The following is a 27,020-nucleotide window of genomic DNA, read 5'->3' on the forward strand; positions in this document are numbered from 1 at the left end:
CAGTGAAGCTAGAAAATTAACTACTAGATTTACATCCGCCTTAAAGGGATCTGAATCTCGTTCCGCGCACCAATGAACCCATCGCTTCCAGGCGGAGGAATAACGTTTATCTGTGCCAGATGACCAAGCCTGAGGGATGAAGTTTGAAGCTTGTTCAGAAATGCCTGGCATAAGCCATTGTCTCCGGAAATGTTCCACGCTACCAGTTGTAACTTGCCCGACACAATCAGAGGGTGAGGCTTCCCGAGAGGGACCAGCAACAGATTGTAATGCAGTGGAATCAGAAGGGGAAAATCGCACAACTTCCAGTGCTAGGGGAAACCAGGCCTGAGCTCTCCAAAGGGGAGTCACCAAGGAGATTACCACTCTCTGGCGGCGAACCTGGGACAGGACTCGAGGGATCATGCTGAATGGGGGAAAGGCATATCCCTGATGGAGGTACCACTCTTGCAGGAAGGCATCCATGACCACTGCTTCCGGATTTGGTCTCCAACTGAAAAATAAGGGGAGATGATGGTTCAGTCTCGAGGCAAACAGGTCTATGGAAAACGGACCCCACAACTGGTGGAGATGAAGAAACACCTCTGGGAGGAGTCTCCAGTTGCTGCCGTCCCGCAGGAATCTGGAGTTCCAGTCTGCCACTGTGTTGTTCACTCCCGGAAGGTGTTCCGCAATCACTGAGATGAGGTGCTGAAGACAGAATTGCCAAATCTCTTTGGCAATCTGAGCAAGAATCTGAGATCTCGTACTACCCAGTTTGTTCACATACCTGACCGCAGATATGTTATCCATTCTCAAAAGAATGCAACAATCCGACTTCAGGGGCGACAGACTTCGTATCGCAAAGGAACCGGCAAGTAGTTCCAGACAGTTGATGTGGAGGTGAAGTTCCTCCTCCGACCAACGACCTCCCGTGGTCAGAGAACCACAACGAGCTCCCCAACCCCATCTGCTGGCGTCTGACCCCAGAATCACATCCGGCGAGGAGCCGAATATTGCCCAGCCAGTCCAGGCTTCCATATGATTCAGCCACCACAATATCTCTGATTGAGCCTCCGCCGATAGAGGAACCTTGTCTGAGTAAGAAAGGCCCTTCGGAAGGTGTGAAATCTTGAGACGCTGCAGGGCCCAGTAGTGAAGGGGACCCAGGAAAATGGCCTGAATCGAAGAGGATAAAAGACCTACCATCCGGGCTAAGCTCCTCAAGGACACTCACTGCTTGGATAGAAGACGACACAACTCTTTCTTTATATTACGAATCTTCTGGGGAGGAAGAATCAAAAAGGTTTTCACAGAGTCTATTTGGAATCCCAAGAATTCCATCTGTTGAGAGGGAAGGAGGCAAGATTTGGGTTGATTGATCAAGAAACCCAGATTCTGAAGAAGGTTGATTGTCCAAGTCAAGTGGTCTTGAAGGACTATCGAATCTTGGGCCATAATTATCAGATCGTCGAGACAGACAATCAGGTGAACTCCCCGGCCACGCAGGGCTTCCACTACTGGTCTCATCACCTTGGTAAACCACCAAGGAGCAGAGGAAAGGCCAAAGGGGAGAACCTGAAACTCGAAGCATTGGTTCATCCAAAAGAATTGAAGAAAACGTTGATGGAGAGTAAAAATAGGAATGCTTAGGTATGCGTCTTTTAAATCTAGACGAACCATCCAATCTCCTTGTAAAATGGCTCTTAGTAGATGGATTTCCTCCATTTTGAAATGCCTGTATACTATCTAGGTATTGAAGTCCTTGAGATTTAGAAATAATCTTGAACCGCCGCCCTTCTTGTCTACCAGGAAGATGGGGCTGATGAACCCTCTTGGGTGGGGATCTGAAAGGCAAATAGCTCCTTTTTGGAGAAGAGAAAGAATCTCTGAATTTATTCCTTTTGGTCGAGACGGGAAAAATGGAGGGGGAGGGTGAAAACGTTGGACAGGGGATTGATAAACCCTGGATGGTCTCCAGCTTGAAACCCTGGATGGTCTCTAATACCCAAGGGTCCCCGGTTATTTTCTTCCAATCCAAAAGACATGTCTGGAACCTGCAACCACAAATTACTTCTGAGAAAGGAATGAGTCTCACCTGAAATGGAGGCATCTTGGGAGGATCCTTGTTGTCCCGTATAGAACTTCTTGCGGAAGCGGGCTCTCCCTTCACGGGGGCGTGAGGGGTAGAAGGTGGCATCTGCTTGTTGGTCTCTGTAGTACCCCCGGCCACGGGCGAAGGATTCACATCTGGGGCCTTGATAGTAGGAACAGCCTGAGGAGCGACCCCACATACGTCCGGCCCTCCGAAAAAGAGTCTATCTGAAAACCTTTTTTTAGAGATAACTGTGCCTTGTCCATAGAATTAAAGGTAGCTGCAAATTTAGATAAATCTTTAATGAAAGGAGCTCCGAAGAGGAGACCTTGGGCTACCTGACCTGCTTTAGAGAATGCCAGTTCATTGAGCTGGGGATCAACGTTAGCATTACCCAGGAGGCAAATAGATTTTTGAGCCCAACCTACTAGAATATCAGCGTCAATGGGGGTGTTCGATTCTTTAGATATGTATGCCAGTTCCAAAATCTTTGCTAGCGGGCCCGCGAGGTCAAGAAGTTTGTCTTGACAAGATCTCCATGCTCGGTCTAGACCCTTCTTGAGGTCCTTTGCCCAATTTTTCATGAACTTAACCATAGTGGGGTCAATATCACGAGTGTCAGTGACCTTACCATCCAGATCCGGTCAAGGGCATTCCGCTCGAAGTCTTGCCCTGACTTCCTTGTTGAATCTAGCTCTAATGTGTTCCTGCATGTAAAGAGCTACTTCAGGGGAAGGGGTCCAGCTGGTGGATCGAGGGTGGACAATGTCCTCTGGATTAAAGTCAAGAACTTGGGTAGCCTTGGGAGCAGGGTTCTTAGCCTTGTCAGACCTCTTCCGCTTACTAGGGCCAGGGTGCTCGCTCCGAGTAGAGTCGGATTCTGAGTCTGAAGAGATCTTTGAGGAGGATTGATCAGATGACTGGTCTGAATCTTGAGCCTCCTGTAGCTTGGCAGAGCTATAGCCATGTTTGTTCTGGATGGAGGCAGTTAATTTATCAAAAAGTTCTGAATGAGCCCATTTCTTTGGTTTAGATTTGCCCTTGAAGGTAGAGGGTTGGTCTTTATGGGCATCTTCGGCAGGTGAAATGGGAGGAAACCATCCCTTCTGGCGAGCAAAGCTCTCAGTGTTGTGTAAGGGGTCTCAAGGCTTTAGCCAGAGCCTTATTCACAGATAACTGAACGCTATTGTCTAGGGCACCCACCAAATTTTCTTAAAAAGATGGGGCGTCTTCGCCAAAATATTCTTCCTCCTCATATGAAAATGAGTGGGCCATATTATAATAGTCAGTCTGAGTAACTGAAATCAGGGGTAGTCCAAGACTACAGTCAGGGGGAGTGCGAAACCCCAGCAGGCTATAGGGCACCAATATGAATGTAAAACATGGAGGGAGCAGCCTGCAGCACGCTAGGCAGAGCCTATGCAAATTTTTTCAACCCCTAGGCTGATCAGATGGTCCCAGGGCGTCAGGGAGCTCAAATATCTTGAAGGGATTAGGGCGAGTACACGGCTCAGGGCTTCAAACGCTGCACAGGAGAACGAGGGAGAGGCAGAATGCCTCTAGCGCGCGATCGTTCTGCTCGTAAAACCGCCAAAACCTTTGAAAGGAAAGGTAATGGGCGGAAACGGGCAGGAACGGTCACGCGCCCTCGTGTGCGTGCATGCACGCGAGTAAAATTCAGCCGGTACTCTGGGTCCCAAAGGACCGAAATGATCTACGGGCCAAGCCTCGTAGAAAGCTCCCACTCCACAATGAGGTGCCAGAAAGAAACGCCGAACGCGCGTAAAATCGCAAAGCCTTGTAAATATAGTAAAGAGGGAAAGCACTTAACTGGCTGCGGCAGCAACAAAGAAAGAGGAAGTTCATTATCCTCGTTGGCTTATTTACATGTACAGTCTCTATGATTATGACGTAATACATTGAATGTTGGGATATGATTTGTGGTACTCTCTTTTGATTGGCTGCTATGAGTAATAAAGCATAGAAAGAGAAGCATAACCTGAAGCCTCCGGGCCTTAAATAGAATTTCTCCCTTCTGGGTATGTGGTCTGCTCCACCCACCACAGCTTCCAGTGCGGCCTCCACCAAGCGGCCGATCCCCACTGGGCCACAGCAGGGGACATCCCAGGGTGTCCCACCAGCCCACTCCGCCCGCAAGGCCCTGAAACCTGCCTGCTCCTTCAACCCTCCGGGACCGCTTCACCTGCCACAGTCTCCGGCGCAGCCTTCACCATGGGGTCATCTCTCTGGGCTCCTAAAGTCGGATGTCGGATTTAGGCAGCTCCCACTTGTCATTGTAATGCGGGTGTTACTCCTAGGCCACGAGGTTCACTGCCACTTCATGATCACATGATTACATGCCGGATTGAGCAGGATTCATTGGGCCTTCATACCGAGCTCTTCAACAAGGGTCCGATCCAGTCTCCATCTTGGGCATGCCCCCAAGATTTTGTTATGGAAATTCATGTCCACAGCCTAAGCACTGGCTTCATAGCCCGGGTTTCCACTACTTTGACATCAAAGCAATGAATAATTGTTCTTTTGTTGATTCTGTGTGTGATGATGACTCTTGAGCCGTACTTAAAAGCACACTTTGCCTTTAACTTTGTAACTTAAAATGCGAAATCTTGTTGCGTTCTCATCCTAGTTAATATTGTACTCCACTTATGTTGGTATATTATTTTATTGACCGTTGTGCAGTGCATAGTCAGCTATTAGTATGTGATTGTTGTGCTTTCAGTTGCCCAGATGTGACTATCCAAACGATTTTGAGGTTTTCCTCTCAGATCAAAGACTGATTTGGCTTCTGAAGCTCTATCATTTTTGTTGTATGTGTGGTTCCTAAACTTTCGATCTGTTGTGTTAAATCATTCATTTGTGAGCCCTTTGTTTGATAGATGTGGCCGGTACACTGGCCACATTGGTTGGCTGTTGTGTGAGTCATTTGACCATTGTATCATGACGATCCGGAAGTTGAAAGTAGTGGGTAATGTTGTGGGACCCATGATAACAATCTATTGCCTTTATCAGTGCTTTAAATGGGCCGGTACTCTCCGGTACTGAGTACCGGCACTTTTTTATTTTGAGAGGGAGAGTACCGACTTATCTCAAGAAAAACGTAATACTTTTAATTGGAGAGTACCGGCACTTCTCAGAAACAAGCAGGTACTCTACTACAGAGTACCTGCACTTCTATTTTTCCATTTAAAGCACTGGCCTTTATTGACCACGTTAGATGGATATTAGAAGTTCTATCTATTGTGTTCTGTTGCTCTGTGTGTTTTCAGGTAGGGTGTACCTCTGTTACGTTGGATGTTTATACAGTTTTCTGTCCACCATCACATGCTTTCCCAGTTAAAGGGAATCTTGCACGCGCTGTCCGCCCACCAGCAGAGTAGAATTTGATATCATATATGCCTTGCTCCGTGTTTTTCAAGTCTTAAAATGCATCTGTTTTGGGCTTCCGCCACTCCTTCCCCGGGTATTATTGATTTGACTTTGCCCGATTTTGTACTGCCTTCAAAGTGTGACAGCCCTTGGCAGGGTACCCTACATTAGAGCTGCTTACAGCTCCAGCTTAGACATTTTTGTCAATTCCGCCTCAGTCGCTTTCTCCCTGCTCCAGTCCTTGCATTACTGCCGGGCCTGTATTAGTTAAGGGGCGCATCTTCCTTGTCTACGCCGTGGCGCACCTTTAAACCCCTGTTATCGTCCTATTATCAAGAACGAGCTTGTCTCCAGCGCAGCCGTGAACTCGCGGTGCCCTGGGAGCAGAACATTCCAGTGAGATACAGAACAGCAGGTTAAAAGGTGCTCCGTGTTTATCAGTGCAGAGGCCTTCCGCTTGCACTCTCAAGGTGGATTAGAGATCCCCTTGAAAGTGGTTGCAATGAGTAACTGTACCCGCCTGCAGGCGGATTGTCTGGGGGTCCATGATTCCCCCTTTTTCTCATCCAGCGGGCTGCTGCTAGGAAGCGCACTGAAATTGCACAACCCTTTTGTGGCGCACTTTCTGTAAGCTTGAAAGGGCTTGTTAACCTCTGCGCCCACAACCATAATATGGCGCAGGAGAGCAGACATACAGTAATTCCCTTATTTGCGTGGTGCCACACCCCAGTGCAAATGAGTATTCGCCCTCTCATGATAGCGCTGGTACTGCATTTTAGCGTGGTATGTACCAGTGCGAGTAGTGAGCATGTCACTCCTGAATCTAAAAATAATGTATTTAACAGCTCAGGAGCAATGGTGATGTGAAAAGAAATTAGACCCTCTTAAGAATGTATGGTTTTGCACGTGTGACCTTCATCTGGCCCTCACCCATCCGCCCTAACAGTAGATACAAATAAAATTTTCTGAGGAAAACATAGCCCGGTTTAAATTTCTCATAATTTATTTAAAGTAGCCTAGTGTTTTTGTTTTTTTAACTATACTGTTTCTATAACATTTAAGAAGTTGATTAGAATCCGTACTGTTAAACAGCTGCATATGATTACTTAATTAGGAGGAAGTGATACCGCCTGTGTGTAACTTAGAAATGTTGCTTGTTTGGTCTGGAGCTTTCACATTCATAGTCACCCCTCATGCCTAGGTCAAAATGCATCTTAGATGTTCTTAGAGCAGGAATTGTTGCTAGTGAGAAACCTGGAGTTTGGATACATGTTGCAGCAGTCAGCGCAGACCCATACCAAATACCCGTTAGCTGCAGGAAAATTTTTGGCATCCAACTTAGGAGGATTTGTGAAAGAATTTGCTGATTGTTTGAGTCAATTTGAACTATGCATCGCAAAATTCTTTCGATAATTTGTATGTTTTTTTTAGATAAAACTCTTAATGGAGTTACACCAAGCCAAAAACAGAATTAGCCAGGCCCGCCATTTTATCTTTTTTATATCTGGCTTTTTATCATGTCATTTGACAAAAGCTCCTGGTGGGTATTTCAATTGGAAACACACATTTTGGCATACTCTTATAAGGTCGAGGTCAGTCTGAATTAAACGAATTGCAAAAACTGCAAATGCCATTTCCAAATCTCGTCCTATGTTCCTATGATATTTGAACACTGAACATTGGCCTGCGCATTCTCATCAGGCGTAGAGAAGGAAATGTTTTCCTGACTGTAAACCTTGGACAGAATATTTTTTCCAGGTATCAATATTCGTATTTGGAAAATTTGTGAAGATTCATCAAACAAGGCCAAAGTTATTAGCAATTAAAAAAGTATTTCCTATGACCTATCCAAGTTATCTAGAAGAAAGCAATTTGCCTAGCATTGCAGAGAATGAGAAATGTCAGAACATAGGTTGGAACTTAGGGCTCCTGCAGCTATTTTCCAATGTATCTATTTTATGCATAGCTTCCCTGGGACGCTTGTAATACTTTTGGAAAATAAGACTTTTAACAAGTGGCCTGTACCAGTGCGAAACCTGGCAGATGAGCTGAATTTCTGTACTTTTTCCAAAGTCATTGAAATAAATGCCCTTGCAAGGCCATTTAGTTTGTGATCAAGACTTTTAACTGCAGATTCCTTACCTTTTGAATATTTCCTCCAGACATCAGAATGGAACTGGAAAATCTTCAGCAGTACTCCTGTGGGCTGGCCGGTGGCGCCAACAGCTCCTCTTCAACATCGTTCCTCACCAGACGTGATGTGCAGGGACCTTTATAGATGTATCCCATGCACCCTGACATCAGTTCCTTTCTTTCTACACCAACAGACATGGATCCTGCACTACTCCTCGCCCCTCTTGAGACTGTCTTTTTGACTTATTTTCAGCATTTCTACAATGTGCAGGGGACTCACCTCACAAATATACAGGATTCAAACTGTGTGGAAAATGTTGCAAACAAATATCTGTGACTGACCCACACGCTTTTTGCCTGTAGTCGGACACAACTCCAAGGCCTGCCGTGATTGTGTGATACACTCCAAAACCACCCAGGATCGGGAAGCAAAGTTGTTTGTGGCGAACGACTGCAAAACCTCACACCGAGACCAGTCGAGGTCCAGAACTAGGTTCCAGTTCTGCTTCGGAGGCCAGTCGTGTGACAAGTCGTCGTTGAGGTCCACATTCTGAGGTAAGTGCAAGAAACGGCACTAGAAATCCAAGCGGGACTCGCCCCATCCCTCCATTTTCAACCTCCCAAGAAGAGGCAAGGACGTCGCCGTTCCTGTAGGTTGCACTCCCAAAGTCTTTCCACTGCTGAGCCAATTTTGATCCTTCTCCCATTGCAACCCTGAATTTCCAGGGCCATTGTAGACTCTGATGCAAATCAAAGAATTACCTACTGCCATGCTGCGGCTTTTCAGCATGTTGCCGGCTCTCTGTTATGCCTCTGAACTGGGTTTCCACTGGTGGGTTCATCTTTGGCACCAGTTTGGGCCCTCGGTTCATCCCAGGCAGATTTCTGCACTGGTTTCCTATCAATGGCCACAACCCACATTGGAATGCAACTCACCAACACTGACACCATTAACTCTGGATGACGGCCAGCCCATGGTGCTGTTTAAGGCTCAGAAAGCACCTCCCCTGCCCAACCTCAATAGAGGTAGCAAGCTGCTTTAACTTCACCGCAGCTGCTTAGTGACCCCTTTGACTCAATTTCATTGCCCATAAGGTTGCCCATGTCCTACATGAGTTGTTTGCTATGGATTCAGACAATGCTATGACCTTGTGGACTAGTTTCCACAGCCTTATCAGGAGGACACTTGTTATTAGGACCTTCAGGATGCCAATGGTCTGGATACCTCCCCAGACACTGGACTGGTATTGCCTCTGGCCCCTGCAATGGAGGAAAGCACCTCCTTCACCATGGTTGTGCTGAGACCAACAGAAATTCTCTATCTCCAGCTTCCTACCCAGGAAGGAATAACCAATGTTTTGACAGACCTGCTTCAACCTGCCCATGCAGTTCTAAGTCACCTTTCCCTTATAATGAGGCACTTACAGACACGATTTTGTGGACCTGGACCAAGCTCTGTTCAGGCCCCTATGATAATTGCCAGGTTGGCAGGCGCCATCGTGCTGCTCTAGGTAATGTAGACTTCCTCAGCCAACACCTTACTCCTGAGAGCCTCTCTGTGCAGGCTTCGACCAGCAAAGTTCTGCCAAAGTCTTTCATGATTACTCCCCCTGACAGGGAATCCAAGAGAATATAGAGCTTTGGGAAACCGATCTCCTCCTCTGTGAGGTTGTCTCTCTTCTCTGTCAATGGAGACCGATGCCACCTGACGGCGCACAGAGGTACTGCTTGAACAAAAATCTCCAGATCCAGACTCATGCCTGGGGGAAATTCTGAGGTAAGGATTCTGCAACTAGAATATGTCTCTACCAGATAAATCGTTACCAAAGGAAAGTAACCTGTTTGTCAATGCCAGCTGCCTTCTAGGCCACTGTTCCATGTCTTGTGGGATTCTGGGGCTTAGGTGCTCCCCTGGTTTCAGACGAGGACATGCTGTCCTCTCTCAGGCAATGCAGGATGATTGTGATGCAGCCAAAATCTCTATCCATTGTTGACTGGATACTACTGATTCACTTGGTGGAGCTGTAGGCACCAGTGTAGCCCTTCGTAGGCATACTGGGATGCTTTCTACTGGATTTTGAGGGTTGATTCTCATGGACATGCTATTTGACGGTTACTGTCTTTTTGTGGACAAAGTGGATTAGGCCTTTGGTCTCTTTAAAGACAGCAGGGCCACAGTGTGCTCCCTGGGCATTCCCAACCTACCCCACCCTCTAACACACTCGCCCCATCAGCTTTGCCCCCTCTGGCTCAATCTTTTTACCACAGATAGAATGTGCAATGTCATCACTCTTGTGCTTTGGCGTTTCAAAAACATCTTTCACCCAGAGATGCGTTCCAAGTACAGTGGAACTCGGGACTCCTGTATGCCTTCCCATTAATACCTCCTCTTCCCAGAGTTTTGAAGAAGATAAGGACTGACTGGGAATAAGCCATCCTAGTGGCCCTGGATTCGGCACAGAGAGAACAGTATCCCAAACTCCTGGACACAAGCATCTGTTTTCTGATCAGGGTGCATTTGCAGGAGGATCTTCTGTCTCAGCAACAGGGCAGAGTTCTGCATCCAAACCTGTGCTCTCTAGACCTCCATGCTTGGGGAGTGAGCAGCAGTGGTTTATGCCATTGTAGCATCCAGGTTTACCTCAACCAAATCTGTATATGCCTCCTATTGAGATCATTTTGTGGCCACTGTCCACATTTTGTTGTTTGTGTTGTTCTTGGCACCAGAAAATCCTTGCTTTGGTCATTGTTAAAGGTAACCTGTTGGCTCTTTCAACCTTTTTTATAGTTGCCGGACCAGCCTTCATTATTCAAATCAACAGATGTGGTGCGTTTCCTCCAAGGTTTACAATATACGTTTTCCCCTTCTCTGTTTGGTATGCCCCAGGGGAATTTAAGTTTAGTCCTCACATTCCTCATGTGCGTTCTCTTTGAGCCTCTACACAGTTGTTCCCTCTGGCTACTTACCCTCAATACAATTTTTCTTGTTGCCATAACATCGGCCTTGCGAATGAGTGAGTTGCAGACTCTGGCTGTCAACCCACCCCTAACTACTTTCTACTATCTGAAGGTAGTGACCCCCTTTCATGTGGTCAGAACATTACCATTCCAACATTCTTTGCTGTGCCTCACCCCTGTAAGGAGGAGGAGAGTCTTTACTGGGTGGATCTAAAAAGGGCTCTCAGTTTCTACAATGATTATACCAGAGAAAACAGGGTGGATGATCAGCTCTTTATCTGAGTCAGTGGAGCAAAGAAAGGCAAGGTTGTGTATAAAAGGGCCACCTCAGTCTGGATTGTACTCTGCTTTACGATCTGCTATGTACTTGCCCAAAAGCACCCCTTTGATGGTTTCCATGCTTATTTTATGACAGCCAAGGGTGCTACCACTGCTTTAGCATATGGTGTGCCTGTGCTGGACATTTGTCAGGCTGGTAAGTGGGTGTCATTTCATATGTTTACGAAGCACTACTGTCTGGAAAGTTAGGTCCATCGAGAAGGGAATTTTGCTCACTCTGTCCTTTTGGTCTGAGCTGGTACGTACTAAAATTGTGAGGAATCTGCGGTTAGAACTCTCTATCAGAAGAACAAATTACTAACCTTTGGTAACTGTCTTTTTTGTAGCGATTACCTAATCGTAGATGCCTCATCAACCCTCTCACCTCCCTTTTCTGTGAACTGCGCTTGCTTGTGTAATAATACTCCATTTTAGAGATCTGCACACTGGACAGGATTGATTTCATCTTGGCTCGGCAGGCACAGACAGACCAAAAAGCAACTGATGTCAGTGCACATTAGTGGCACCAATATAGGCCAACACACAACACACAACACATCCTACATAAAACGATGACATGAAACTGCCGGTGTGCAAAGGTACTGCTGAAGATTCTCTGGACCTAGTCTGCTGCCTGGAGGATTAATCAAAAAGTGAGGAATCTGCAGTTAATCTCTTCCAGTAAGAGCATTACTGAAAGTAAGTTACTTGTCCTATATTAACATCTGTTAAAACAGCACCTGCAAAATTAGTTTCTGCACGTGGAGTGCAAAATGAACATTAATTGTTTTATCAGATTATCTTTTCTTCCTGCAGCTGCGCAATCAACCTGCTGATCTTCTAAAAACATCTCTTTTGGAATCTGAAAGTGCTTTTATTGGTGAGTTTACAACTTTGGTGTACTAGCATTGGTTATATTGTGCAATGTCATGTTTTACAAATATTAATATATATTTATGTGAAAATTACATAAAAATCTTTCAATAAGTAAATGTATGAATGTCAGTGGATATAGATTCTGAAAGACAAATAATTAAAATATATGTTTACAACATGTGTAGCTGTACATAACACGCTTTGCACATTCCTGCCATCTAGTGATGGACGTTGCAATTTGTTTTTCTTCAAGTGGTTCAAAATGACTTGTAAGCCCTCTCCGAAACTCACAATACCCTAAGACAAAGAAACCACTTTTTCCACTGTTGGAGTAAGGCATGCTTATCTAAACTCCTGGACCGTTGAGCTACAGAAGAGCAGTCATTCGACTCCAGTCATTGGAATTGCCTCCAATGAGACACTGTGCAGTTATGGACAGCACACTCTTCAAGTTTTTACCCTAAATCTAACTGCAAGTTCCCCTGTTCAAACCAGGAGAGTGTCTTTAATGTTGATGTACACAGGAATCGCGGTCTCCTTTCTGCCAGGCCTTCAAAACAAGAAAACCACCTGTTTCAACAGTGACAGTTGATGTGCACAAAAGGTAGCACTAAAGCACTCCCAAAACATCAAGAGAGCCTTGCATTGAGAACTTCAAAGGGACAAACTCTGTCAGAGAGATGGGAGCCCATCTGATATCCCAGGAGGCCATGGTGATCAGAGATCAGAATGTCTCCTCAGAGGAAACCGAATTTGGTGACCAGCCTTCTCTAGAGCCCTTAGTGAATCCCAACCCAGGCCAAAGACTACGCCTAAGCAGCTTGACATCCGATTATCATCCCTTTGGGGTTCAGCATCGACCAGAGTTTTGACTCTGGCATACGCATCAGCCTCAAGCTAGCTGGACTTTGAGCCCTGAGATTTTGCTGAAAGGCCTCAACAGTCTGCACTGACCACTGTACCCAATACCACTCAGCCTCGAAAACCAGCTTTGGTTCCAGAGAAACCCAGGCACAGGTCAGCAGAGCCTTGATGCAGAGAACCTCCTTGGCACTGAGAATGCTTTTTTGGAACAGAGTTTGATTCTGAATTCAGCTTTAAAACATGCTTCGCTGGCAGCTTTGAAATCTAGCAAGCCAACACGATTACAGGAACTGAACAACCAGATGTTAGGCAGAGAAGGCTCTACATTCATCCTTTAACAGGTAATATATATGCAAAGGGATACGCCATCACCCAACAAGGAAAGTAGAAAGACTGGTACAGCTGCAAGGGAGCAGCACTTAGTGCAGCCACATAGTGGTGCAACCACAATTGAGTGGGCATGTTATCCAGATGTGACCAATACCACAAGGTAGAGATGGAACAACTGGTGAAACACTGACGAGAGGCATACTGCAAAAAATGCAAAGGGTTGGTTTAAGACAGGAAAATTCATTTTCAAAGCTAATATCTGATGCACACTGGATGTGGCTGATAACGGATCCAGAGAGACCAACACTAGTGTCTCACTCCAAAGACATGCCTGGCTCAGAATCTCTGGCTTGTGTCCTGAGTTCCAACAATCAGTGGCGGCTCCTCTCTGTGGGCGGAGGAGTGTAACACCCCACCCCCGACCCACTCCAGAAGCTGCAAACCTTTCACAAGGAAAGGACAATAAGCCATGTTGCCGGGCTGGCGAGAGCCTGCACAGGCTCCCAGTCTGCTTGGGAGCACCCTGACAGGGCAGTCCCAGCCAATCCTGACTGGGAGCCTGTGTCTGCCTGCAGGACAGAAGAGAGGAGCGGTTGGACGAGAAGCGGCGCACAGCTAAGTATATCTTATTTATGTTTTTTAATTCAGATTTCTTTACGCCCTGCACTCCACCCCGCACTCCACCCCCTCCCCTGTGTGCATGCACCATCCTGCCCCGCCCCCTGCAACCCTGATGAGCCGCTGCTCCCAACAATATTTGCTAAATATCCCCTTTAATGGGGAACATCTATTTAGTCCAAAGGTAAACATGATGCAGGAGAAGATTAAAAAGACATGGTGTGTATTCCCCAGTAATTTGCAGTAAAACAGTGTACAACTGGACAGACAATATGATTACAATATTCTACATGCAGAAAGAAGGGGCTAACACTTGCCCAGCCTGTTAACCTTAGCACAAACAATATGGCATTGGGGCATTAAGTCTTTCTCCTAGCAAAACATATTCCGGAGTGGGCATTGAATTTGTTTACCAACTAAGCAGGACACATCAAGAAACACATAAATAGGTGTAATGAATCCTCAGTCACTGCCTTAGGACTTTGAAAGATTTTCTAAGCTCGTTTTACCTTGATAGGCATGGCTATTACCACACATTATGGTATTAAAGGGCATCACGTTTCAAATAAGCTTACTACTTCTGATGGATACATATACCTTTGGACTCCTCGCCTTTTGAATATCCCAGTGCGCCAGCATTCCACAAAAACGTTTCTTCACAGCTCTCAACGTTGATGAGGACGTCAGTGCCACAGCTCTGCACGCAACTCTGTGTGACGTCATCGGAGCCATGAGAAGCCCTCATCTGCGTGCTGATGTCAGTTTAGTTTTTTTCCACGCCTTCGACGCGTAATGGTTTGCATGTAGCTCTGTGGTATAGTTCGGATTTCCTTCAGTAGTTTTTCTCTGGTGTTGCAACTTTGTTGCTGATGGAAAAATGTCTCCTCCAAGGAAGTTGGGATTTAAGCCGAGTAAGAAATGTGAGGGTCAGATGCAAATTACTGACCCTCACCAAGATTGCCTTTGGTGTTTGAGTTCACGCCATGATGTTGAGACTTGTTCGTCGTGTCAAAAAATTGACCCCAAGGTGTTAAAAGAGAGGGAGGCAAAGCTCTTTGTGGCCAAGGCAAAGCGGGAAAAGACAGGCCGTCGGAAGTCTCGACCTCATTCAAAGTTGCAGACTGCCCACCCACTTCACCCCACACCCACACCCACCCCATATTCCTCGAGGTCATCAAAAAGAGAGCACAAGAAGAAACAATGTCACAGTTCCAGACTCTGTTCTTCAAGTGATGAGTGTCCGAAATCAGGGTTTCTGAAGCAGAGACCATGGGGAGATGAAGGTAAAGTGTCTCCGACTCAATCTCCCATGGCCACTCCGACGTCGACTTTTGAGTCTGGCTCTTCATCTGACTTAGCCTTACCTCACCCACAAGCTGTCCCACATCAGTCTCCGGGTTGCAGGAGGGTCAGTGACTGGTTGGACCACCAACAAGCCTTGGCAAATGCAAAAAATACTATGGTAGTGCACCACTTATCCAAGTAGTAAAAGTCATCATTATTATTGCGGTAGCCGAATTTCACGGGTGTCCGCGTGTATATGGCAGCGCGGTATATAGAAAGTCTTTTACTTTTACATAATGATGACTCTGAAGCCATTACAAGATATGCCATGACAGATTTCAAGGTTATGACAACTTAGATAAACAAGCAACCGGTCAGAAAACAAATTAGCCCTGAAGAAGTCCTATGTGGACGGATGAAACGTGTTGGCTGTTATTACCACAAATTCTATGTTTTTTTTTAGAACCATTGGAAGAAAATAAAGAAAAGATTCATCACATCTTTATCACATACAAAAGACTGGACATTGCTGTACTTTTACTACTTGGATAAGTGGTGCACCACCATAGTATTTTTTGTATGTTTTTTCCCCTTTTTTTTAAAAAAAGGCTTACACCTTAGCAGCAGGTGTTGTGGTTGAGGTGCACACAGGGAACAATTCAATATACAATGTTTTGCCTACTTGGGAACACACAGGGATAGGTGCGTCCTTTATGAGCCTGCTGTGTATGCTTGTTTGGAGATTAAGCTTTGGCAAATCACTGTGGCAAGGAAGTCTTAGTGACTCGATGCTTGGTGGGGAGTCAGGACAGGCCTTCAGCAAGAAGGAAAGCCAGCTGGAGTTGAAGGAGCCCCCACGAGTGACCCATTGGCAGTAGGCACCGGGAGTTGCAAGGAGGCATCAGCAGCACAACAAACAGGAGTCCCACGTCGAAGCAGCTGCAGATGGGGGTGCTGAATTTGGAGTTGCAGAGTGCGGAAGGCAGGGGCTTCTTGGAGCTCAAAGTTCTTCCTGGAGGAAGAGCCAACAAGCCTTGACAAGAGCAACAGTTGCGGTGCACAGGGGTTCCCTTCCAGTGACAGCAGCAAGGGTCTACCGTCTCCCAAGTTTTTTTTCTTTTTTTTTTAAATGTATTTTTATTAACATTTTGTTGTTTTACACATGCTTTTTTAACATTTCGCTTTTATGATATACATTTCTTTTTGCTCATTGTTTGTTGCTTTGATGCTGTTGACATTTTTGCTTCTTGTTTTAATAAATTGTGCTCTTTTACATGTTATGGTGCGTCTCTTGTTTCATTTCACTATTTTTGTAGAACTAATAATCAAATATTAAACTTAAGTCCCTTCATACTTATAACTTGGGAGGGAGGTGGGGGTGTGAAAGGTGAAAAGACAAGGATAGGGAGAAAATAGGAGAGGGAGGAAAGGAAGGAAGAGAAAAAAAGAGGGGGGTATAAAACTTAAAAGGACGTTGATGTTGGGATGATTGAAAGTAGGGGAAGGAGGAAGGGAGATAAAGACCCCAAGAGGTCAACTTTACGGCTTTGTGTGTGTGGATTTTGTAGTTGTTAGTATTTAAGGTACAATAGCGTATCAACTTTTGGGAAGGAGGGGGGGCCAACCCAGGTCGCACCAGCACGCAGCGGGGACGGCAGGTCACTCATGCCTATCGCTGCTTCTAATGGTGGAGTGGGAGTCAGCGGGCCAATTGTCTTCGTATCCCTACTCCCGGTGTGATCTATTTGTGATTTGGACCAGTTCTGGGCGTCTGTTTATGTATTTTTCCCACTCGGTTCTTTTCCCAGTGTGGGTTAGATTTCGCCTGTTGCACCTACTGGGTTTGCCAGTCTCTTGATTAGACCATCCCAACTCGTCATTAAGTCTTCCCATCCCGGGGCAATGGGAACCCGGCGGGTATCCCTGGCTTCTTCTGCTTTTAGGACCTGTAGTTCAGCTCTGGACCGTGCTGAAATATCCCTTTTCCAATCAATTAGCATAGGGTGGCCTGCAGCCTTCCAGCCCCTCGAGATTAGTCTCTTGTAAAGGGTCAGCGATAGGTCCAGGAAGCGTCCCTTCACCTTTCCGCATAGCGCAGCTGGTCTGAGGCCCAGTAAGCACAGCTCAGGGGTAAGTCTCAACTCAGACCCAAATAGTTCAGATAGGATGGGCAATATTTCCCTCCAACCAGATTGGATCACTGGACATCTCCAAACCATGTGGTCAAAATCCGCCTCTCCTCCTCCGCATCTCGGGCATGTCCCAGGGCCCCCCGTATATACGGAACAGTCTGTGGGGTGTGAGATACGTCCTGTGTAGATAATTGTATTGGATGTATCTTAACCGCGTGTTACGTGAGATCACCCGGGGGTAGGCCAGTACTCTGTTCCACTCTGAGTCAGACAGTTCCCGCCCAATCGTGTTCTCCCACCGACCTCTCAAAGACTGTAAAGGGTCTAAGGCTGCCTCAACTTGGGCCCGGTATATTTTGGCGATCAGATGTGGTTCCTCCCCTAATGTCAACAATAAGTGCAGGACCCCGTGAGTAGCGGGTTCCGCATTCACTGTGTCCCAGTGAACTTTAAGAGTGTGTACTAGCTTCCCATAGAGTGGAAATTGACCCTGGAGAACACCCTCTTCCGTTAGTTCAGCAAATCCCCTCATTACACCCTCCTTGAAGAGCCCGCCCGCTATTTCTATTCCAGCTGTCGACCAAGGGCCACGTCCCATATTTCCCGGTCCCCTCCCCCCAGATTCCAGGGCAAGCACCGACAGTGGTAAAGCTGGAGAATATGGAGGGCCCACTCCCACCCTTTTCGTGCATCTTTTCCAGCATGCCATTGCAACTTTTATCATTATATTATTCCGGGGGGGGGGGGGGGGGTTATTTTCCTGTTTGCCATCCATGTCGTGTCTGTTACTCCTTGGGCAGTACATAAATCCAGTTGGCCCCTACCCGCCAGCCAACCGGATACCCACTGTAGTTAGGATGCCAGGTAGTATGCCTCAAAGTCAGGGGCTCCCAGTCCTCCCGTATGGGGTGGTCTACAGATAGTCATGAGTGTAGTTCATCTGCGTCCATCGTCCCATATTAGTTCTCTGAGCAACGCATTCAGGTTGCGGAATCATGCCTGGGGGATCAGCAGTGGCAAATTGGCAAAATAGTAGAGAAGTCGGGGAAGCATGATCATCTTGGACAGTGCCACTCTGGCCATCACTGGCAGTTTCAGAGAGCGCCAAAACCCCACTGAGGACCGCAGGGATCGGAGCGCTTTACCAAGGTTACCCTCTCTTAGGTCTCCCAGTTCGTGGAAAATTTGAATCCCCAGGTACCTGAAGGTCCGTGGGGCCCATTTCAAGTCCATTGGGCACACTGCGGGCGTCTATAACCAGGCGTCAAGGGAAACACATATGTTTTGCCATGGTTAAGTCGTAATCCTGATACCTCTCCGAAGTCCTCTAGGACCTCCAGGGCCCAAGGGAGACCTCTCGCTCCATCTCTGAGATAGATCAATATATCATCTGCATATAGCGAGATAATGTGCTCAGTTGGTCCCCACTCAATCCCCCCTGCCCGCTCCATCACTACGTACCCAGGCCGCTAGGGGTTCTGTCGCCAGGGCGAACAACAATGGGGATAGGGGGCACCCCTGTCTGGTTCCCCGGTGCACCGGGTATGCACTGGAGATTGTCCTACCCGTCCTGACCCTTGCTAGTGGGGATGAGTATAACAGGTCCACCCATCTGACCCAGCACTCCCCCAGGCCCATTTTTAACATTGCCGCCCTCAGGTAGTCCCATCTGATCGAATCGAAGGCCTTCTCGAAGTCCACCGCCAGTAGGGTCCCAGTTGGTGGCTTCAATTCGTCGGGCATATGTAAGATAGAGAAAATTCGTCTGAGATTCAGGGAGGTGCTGCGACTAGGAATGAAACCGTTCTGGTCATCATGTATCAGAGTGGGCATGTGGGGTAATAGCCGGTTGGCCATAATCTTGCTGAGGATTTTAAAGTCGCTATTTAACATTGATAGTGGGCGGAAGTCAGCTACTGATGCCTCCTTGCTATTTGTTTTGGGGAGTTGCACTACCAATGCCTCACGTAGTGTGCGTGGCAGTTCTCCACTCTGTGCCGCCTCCATATACATCTCCATCAATCTGGGGACCAGTAAGGACTTATACTTTTTATAAAAGTCCATAGGAAGACCGTCTGTGCCAGGGGTCTTCCCAGAGGCCAGTTGCGCTATTGCTTCGTTTATCTCTTCCGTGGTCACTGGCCCTCCTATACTGACCCTATCTTCTAAGTTCAGTACCGGTAGGGGGATCTGGGTCAGGAAATTGTCAAGAGTTCCCGTCCCCAAGTCGGTAGGCTTCCTGTACAAGTGCGTGTAATAATCTCTGAATGCGTCATTAATGGAGCCTGGGCTGAGTCTGCGTGTTCCCCCTCTGTCCAATACGCTTGTGATAGGGTCGCTGTCCCTGTTCGGGCGTACCAGCCATGCCAGGAGTTTACCTGATCTCCCCTCTTCCGACTGTAGGGATGTCAGGTATCTTTGCATGCTATGGCATCTAAGCCGCTCTTCGACTTGGGAGTGCTCTCTGTGTCATACTCTTCATCTACTTGCGCTGCAGGGCCCTGTCTCACCTCCCCCTCGTGAATGACCTTCTCCAGTGCGTTTAGTTCTCTCTCTAGTGTGCGTCTTACCCCCACGGACTGCCCAAGACAGTAACCCCTCGTCACCACTTTGAGTGTCTCCCATTCTATGGCTCTGATAGAGGTGGATCCCTTATTAGTTTCTATGTGTTCTGTTAGGTAACATCGCAACTCCTCCCTATATGCCTGGTCCTCTAGCACCGCAGGGGTCATTTTCCATGATGGTATGGGGGGTCTGTCCTGCGATACCCTCAATGTCAGTAATAGAGGATTATGATCCGATATTGTGCGAGCAAGGTATTCAGAGTGGGTCACACCTCGAGCCAATCCCGCAGTGCAGACCATCCTGTCGATTCTAGTGTGCACCTGGTGGAGGCCCGAGTAAAACGAGTAGTCCCTGATAGTCGGGTGTCGCAGCCGCCAGACATCCACCAGTCCCCAGGTGCCTAGCCACTCAACTAGTTTTTGTGCTGTCTTGGTTGATGTTGCCCCCTGCAGTGGGGGGGGGGGGTGGACCTGTCCATGTCTATGTCAAGCACTGCGTTAAAGTCTCCTCCTATTAGTACTTCCCCTATGTGTTGACGAGTAAGGTGTCTAGATAGGCCCATCATAAATGAGGTTTGGTCCTGATTGGGGGCGTATATGCAACTCAGAATCAACGGGCGCCCTTGTAATTTCCCCTCCAGTATGACAAACCTTCCCTCTTTATCTATGTTGGAGGAATCAATCGCCAGGGGGACCCCTGCCCTAATCCAAATCAGAACGCCTCTTGCATAAGCTGAATATTCTGTGGCAAACACCTGTCCCCTCCATCTCCGTCTTAGCTTTTCTCCCTCTCCTGGTGCCAGATGGGTCTCTTGTAACATAGCTATCTGCACCCCTCTTCTCTTTAGGAATGAAAGAATTCTATGTCTCTTGGCTGGAGTACCCATCCCCCTGACATTCCAGGTTATGATATTGTGGTCTGCCATCTCATTCTTAAAGCCTGTTGTGTGTAAGCTCGGCGCGCCCGGGACCCTGACTGACCCACGCAAGCTCGTACCTTCATTGTGGTCGATCCATTTCACACATATAGCCGATGTAACTCGTAACTGCAAACCCCAGCTCCCCATCCCCAGGGCTCCTCCGGAACTGTAGGCTGCCCAACAAATTATGCAACACTGCAACTTGTTCAAACACATCACTGCAATACTTGCCAGCCAAATCTGACAGGCGAGAGACAAGTCAGGGGGGGTGGCCAGGTCCGGAGGGGCCATTCTTCCACTCAGTTTGTCTTGCCGCTCGGCGCCAGTGTGGGTTCAAACTATGCAAGTTCATCAGCGGTTTGCGGGGTCACCCTCGGCGTGTAAGTCGAGCCCCCAGAGCCATCGGGTGAGGACACCACTGTGTCATCCGATTCTTCTTCAGAACCCTCCCGGGGCGATGCTTCTCCACCCACCTTGGCCGCCGCCTCCAGGGCCTCCCTCTTGCCAGTTTCCCTCTGTGTCCGCGTTGGCGTCAGTCGTGGGCGATCTCAGGGCCTCTTCCCCCTCGGGACCCGGCGGGTCCCACCCGCACCATGGTTTTCGTGCATAGGCCGCGCCGACTGTGTCCCATGCCTCTCGAGCCATTCCCATGCTTCCTCTGGGGTCTGGAAGAACGTGGTCTTTCCCTCCGCAACCACTCGTAGTCTTGCTGGATAGAGCAGCGAGTACTGTATCCCCTCATCTCGCAAGGCTCTTTTAATCGCCAGGAAAGAGGCGTGCTTGTTCTGGACTTCCAAAGTGAAGTCAGGGAACAGTGTCACTTCACCATTGGCTACCTTAAATGGGCCCGTTTCCCTGGCTTTCTGTAAGAGGATGTCTCTGTCTCTATAATGCAGGAGTTTAGCAATTACAGCCCGCGGGGGCCTACCAGGAGCCAGTTGTCTAGACGGCACACGATGCGCTCGCTCCAGTGAGTAGAAGGGGGTCAGGCACCCCGGCGCGACAACCGTGCTTAGCCATTTCTCCAGGAATTCCACCATGTTCGTCCCCTCGGCCCCCTCGGGGAGGCCCACCATGCGCACATTGTTCCTCCTGTTTCTACCCTCTGCATCCTCAGCTCGCTGTTCAAACTTTGCCAGAGGTCACCTCTGCTGTCACATCTTTTTGTTTTGGCACGACATCCGCCAGTATTGTTTCCGTTTCCTTAACTCTGTCAGCTAATTTATGATGATCAGCTCTCAGGAGGCCCACCTCTATGGCCACTTGATTGATGTCGCACTGCAATGTTGATTTGGTGTCCTCAATGGCTCCCAGTATCTTGTCTAGGGTGTCTTGTACTTTGATTTGTGACTGGTTCTGTATGGTCGTCTCATTGTCCCCCGGCGGTGTCAGGGGGTCCATGGCTTTGTTCTTATGTCTGCCCTTAGGGGGCATTGGTCAGGCAGGGCGAGGCGCCCCAGGGGGCCCGGCACGTAGTCCAAGCGCTTGTGCTGCTTGTTTCTGGTTTGTCCACTGACTTAGGCCTCAGCTGTCTTAGTCACTGGTCCCGGGTGTTCCAGGGCGAGCCCTAGGCGTTCCGCCGGCCATTTCCAGCACCCGATCCCCGTGGGGGGGGGGGTTACGTTAGCCAACCATGAGCGATCGCGGCCTGCTCCCGTCCTAGGCCATCCGCGCACTCTTCTTTTTCGCTGGGCCCCACCTCGTCGGCCGGAGCCAAGCACACGCTGCTACTGTGGCTTAATTATCTCCCCACTCGATGCACTCACCCTCTCTTGGGTACCACCTCTATGTCCCTGGTGCTTCTTATGGTTGCGCCCGGTATCTCCAGTCGAGAGTCAATGGTGTCCGCGGGTCTCCAGTAGCCCCTTTGTTCTGGCACATCCGATATTCAACCGCGGGTTCTCAGTCAGGCGTGCTCCCCCCGAGGGGGGCTACCAGGGGTCACTACTCCCCTCAGCAGTTCTTCGGGTGGTATTCATATCGTCGCCTTGGGTCTTCCGTTTGTTGCCAAGGCCCCATTTCATATGTCCAGGCTTTTCAGAGGGATCTGGGCCATGCCCACTCCATCGGTCCCGAGAGGCCAGGAATCCCTATTAATATCGGGATCCACCCGGGCCCAGTGCGTTTTCCAGGCTCCCCTAGCACCTCAGAGCGGCTGCAGCACCCGAGCGCCTCCGCCGCCGATGCACGCTGGCCACCCACCCGGTTCCGAGCGCGGCCCGTGTCTTCACCTGGGGCCGCGGCTTCTGTTAAATGGCGTGGCCGCAGGTCTCCACCAGCGCCGGACGGCTCGACTCCGACGAAAGTCCGCGCCTGGGGGCGCGGCCGCGTCCCAGCGGTTCCACTCGCTCGTTTGGATCGCCGCGTCCGCCCCCGATGAGGGATTGCCCGGTCTGGCGCGTCTGGCACAAAGTTTGCTGTCGGCCCATCCGGAGCCGAACGACTAAGCGTGCGCCATGTTCAGCTCCATGGCCACGCCCACCGTCTCCCAAGTTGATCAGAAAACAAGTTTGACCCAGAAAGGACAACAGAGCCACCAGCTGTGAGCAAAGCCTGTACATTGTCCGTGGGACACCAGGATACACTAGCCGGTTGTTGTCGTCTTGAGGAGCCTGCAGATGCAGGGGAGTAATTCCTTCACTCCAAGGGAGATTCCTTCTTGCTTCCTGGAAGTAGGCAGAGTCCTTGTGACCCTGGAGGATGCACAGCCACAGATGTTGCAGAAGTCTTGCAGGAGCTGAAGAAACAATGTTGCAATGGGAGCCCTCCCATCTGGGTACAGTTGTTTCAGTTCCAAAGGCATACCAACAGGCCAGGAGCAGATGATGTCTTGCAGAGAGTTCCTTGAAGAGTCTTGCACAACAAATCTGAGGGCCCACCCTCGGTGGAGCCTTTAATTAACAAGAAAAGGGGGTTGGTCACTCTTTTAAAGATGGCAGAATCAACTGGCCACCTGGCAGAGCTCTGTGCACCTCCCTAAGTGAAGAGCTAGACATGGGGGTGGTCACTCACCTATCCTTTGTGGGGTTTCGCGCCGGAGTGGGAACCGGAGGTTCCTGAACTGGTGCAAACCGGATTATGCAAAGACGGCACCAAATGTGCCCTTCAAAGCAGACCGGTGGCGCTCAGAGGCCACCCCACCCCAACCCAGAGACACTTAATTCAAAGGGAGAGGTCACACCTCTCCCTTGCAGGAAATCCTTTGTTCTGCCTTCCTCTGCTTGAGCTAACTTCATCAGCAGAAGGGCAGAACACTGTCTGAGGTCGGCAGCAGTGAGGGCTGGCAGCCAGACGCCATAAGGCTGCACAGGCAGAGCTAGGTGAATCCTCTAAAGAACACCCAAAGTGCAGTGGATCATGCAACTAGCACTGGAATTGGTGGAGTTGCATAATTCCAACATGTGAATCTGATATCCTGAGCTGCTGAGCATGTCCATTGTCCTCCGATCAGACTGCCCTATTGGGAGGATCTTCTGTCACAGCAGCAGGGGAGGATTCTGTACACAACCTGTCCACTCTCTGCTTTCTTTCGTGGAGATTCAGCAGCAAGTTGACAGCTTTTGACCTTCCTCCTAAAGTCTGTAACATAATGTTGGCAGCCAGGCGACCCTTCACCAAAACAGTATACGCCTGTCTTTGGAAGAAATTTGTGGCATGGTGCACAGACAAGTCTGTTGACCCTCCTTTCTGCCCCTCTCACTGAAGTTATGTTGTTTAGCCCTTCCCTGGCCCAGCAGGGCTCTGCTATGGGCACTCATGAAGGTTGTCAGCTTTTTCTGCTTTTTTTTAGCTTGCCTGATCAACAAATGTTCCTCAAAAGTCCTACATATATTTTTCCTCCATCCCATTCATTATGTCCCAATGGGATCTGAATTTGGTTTGATATTTGGTTTTGCTCTTTTTGGGCCTTTCCACAATTGTCCTGTCAGGCTTTTCACTTTGAAAACAGCCTTCCTTGTGACCATTACATCTGTTCACAGGGTGAGTGAGCTGCAGGCATTGTCATCTAAGCCGCCCTACCTTTCCATATATGGTGATAAAGTGGTGCTTCGCATTAGGGCTTCCCTTCTGCCAAAAGTGGTTAAGCTCTTTCATGTATGCCAATCCATCACCTTGCATACTTTTTACGCACACTCACATCCTTATGAGGAAGATGAGAGACTCTGCCACCTGGACCCAGAAAGAGCATTGGTGTTATACCTTGATTGTACAACAGAGTTCCAGGTGGATATTCAACTCTTTGTGGGTTATGTGGGTGCGAAGAAAGGTCTGACAGTGCAGATGTGGACCATCTCCAAATGGGTCATTCTCTGTATTAAGATCTGCTACACCATGGTCAAAAAGCCATCCCCTGAGAGTTTGTGTGCTGATTTTACCTGAGCTAAAGCTGCGACCACTGCATTACCCCACAGATTTCCTGCCCTTGACATCTGCCAGGCAGCAATGTGGGCAATTCTGCACACATTTACCAAATACTACTGCCTAGACAGTGTAGTCCGTAGGTATGAGCACTTTGCCCGTTTGGTCTTGCAGGACTTCTAGTATGAACTTGGTTCGCAGACCCACGTCCGGGCGATAGTATTGCTTGGGTATCTATTCAAAGGTGAGGATTCTGCAACTAGATCTCTCTATCAGATGAACAAGCTACTTACCGTTGGTAACGCCTTATCCAGTAGAGACAATATCTAGTTGCAGATTCCTTACCTACCTAGCCATCCTCTCCACCCTGCAAACTGATTTTAAGGGCAGGGTCTCATGTTTCAGTTTTAGTTTTGACTCTCTAGTAGTCAGTTTCTCTATGGCTTTCCACTTTTGGGTAGAAAGTCTTGAAAAAAACTGACAGCGCACAGATTTGGTACCTATATAGGAACTGTGATGTCTCATGCGTAGACAGCAACAGATGTGAAGCTGATCGATGCCACCTGATGGTGCGCAGGTGTACTGCTCACAAAATTCTCCAGATCCAGTCTGACGCCTGGGGGGAATTCAAATGTAAGGAGCATGCAACTAGATATTGTCTTTACCAGATAGGATTTTACCGAAGGTAAGTAACTTGTTCATCATGCTACATGCCCCAGTATTTCCCAGTGTACTTATTTACATGCTGATGAGAACCCTCGATCCCTGCCTTCTCCTAGATTCAGTTTTCTACTTGAATGATTTGAAATTAAGACTGCTCTGGATTTTCCTAAATTTGCAGCTATAGTTCGGCATTTAAAGTTCCTTTTTGCTTATTCCAGCAGTAGTTCATTATATTATAGTGATTTTTTCTTATCATTTTCAAGATGCAAGTAAAAGTGTTTAAGTTTAGTTAATTTAGGAAATTATTAATATCTCCCAAAAAAGATTTCAAAATGTTTTGTATCTTTTTTTTTTTAATGACAGACCCTGATTTAAATGAAACAGTCCAAAACATCTCACTGGCTTCATTTCGAGGTCCCTTGCCAACCATTTGACAGCAGTTAGCCCCTTGAGCCTCTTGGTTATGTTTGTTTTCATTTCCAGCATCTGATTATGAGGTCTTAGACCCTCTGTCACCACTGAGTCAATGAGTGATCCTCGTCAAGATAAGGGAACCAAAAGCAGTGACATCACTTAATCCTCATAAGTGTAATAGGAAAAAAACCTTAAAATGTGGAGGTTTGAAACCCTCTGGCTCTCTCCTAAAGCTTGTTGGTGTTTCTTGGCACACCCTAGTAAAGTTAACTTTGTCTGTCAGTTCCACTGGGTAACAGGCCAGCACTTGGATAGATCTTTTAATGTCTGAATTGTTATACACCTTTACCCTCTTTCTGATCAAACTCATTTCTTTTCTTTCTATGAATGAAATAAATAGTGCTGAAAAAATGCTTCCTCATAAGTTTAGTACTTTGCAGATTGCAGATGTAGTGTTTCACACAGTGTTGCATGCTCAATGAAATGGAACATGAGCCATGTTTATTTGATGTTTTTGTTATGTATAACAAATTAAAGCCTTTTTCTCTAACTGAAAATGATTTAGGTGAAAATGGAGAAGCTTTCCCTGTGTTAGCAGAGTCTTACAGAAGTTCTCAGCTGCAAACATCTGCCAGGGAGAGAAGGCGAAACAAAAGAATATTTGGCAATGATGTATGTATATATGACGTTTACTGCAGTATTTGCTACTTTGAAAGTTATCTCTCTTTTCCGTCTCTGTTTTCTTTTGCCTGTGTTTGTTAGGTATATTATTTTCAGTTACTTTTTTCTTTGCCCCATTGCATATAATTGTGTATGCTTACTTTCAGATATTATAGTAAAGGTTTTCTGATTGATACTTCTCCCTGCAAATTCCTCAATTTTTGAATCTCCTTCAGTCACCAGACTGGAATAACACTCCTGCACCAGTAAGTGGCGCTTCAGTTCTGGATGCACCCAGATGTGACATCAGTCGTATTAGGCAGCACCTTGGCAAACTGATTCCGATTACTTTTTTCCCTACACCATTTGACATAGATCCAAAGTTGGTCTCTCCAGAACATTTCCTTCAAAAAATTATCTTTTTACAAAGTCTTTCCTAAGAAGTTCAGGGTTTACACCAGGTTGA

At 47.7% G+C, this 27,020-nt stretch overlaps 1 protein-coding gene across 2 annotated transcripts in view; it reads left to right on the plus strand.

The window, feature by feature from the left end:
- The window catches only part of CSPP1 (centrosome and spindle pole associated protein 1), a 976,424-nt gene that overhangs the window by 886,216 nt on the left and 63,188 nt on the right, over positions 1–27,020 (plus strand). For both annotated transcript variants that reach the window (XM_069220290.1, XM_069220291.1), the window contains 2 exons: positions 11,687–11,750; positions 26,460–26,566. In XM_069220290.1, coding sequence (XP_069076391.1) covers positions 11,687–11,750; positions 26,460–26,566 — 171 coding nt within the window. The remainder of the gene's footprint in view (positions 1–11,686; positions 11,751–26,459; positions 26,567–27,020) is intronic.

Source organism: Pleurodeles waltl, chromosome 2_2 (genome assembly GCF_031143425.1).
Source record: "Pleurodeles waltl isolate 20211129_DDA chromosome 2_2, aPleWal1.hap1.20221129, whole genome shotgun sequence".
In the NCBI taxonomy this organism is placed as follows: Eukaryota; Metazoa; Chordata; class Amphibia; order Caudata; family Salamandridae; genus Pleurodeles; species Pleurodeles waltl.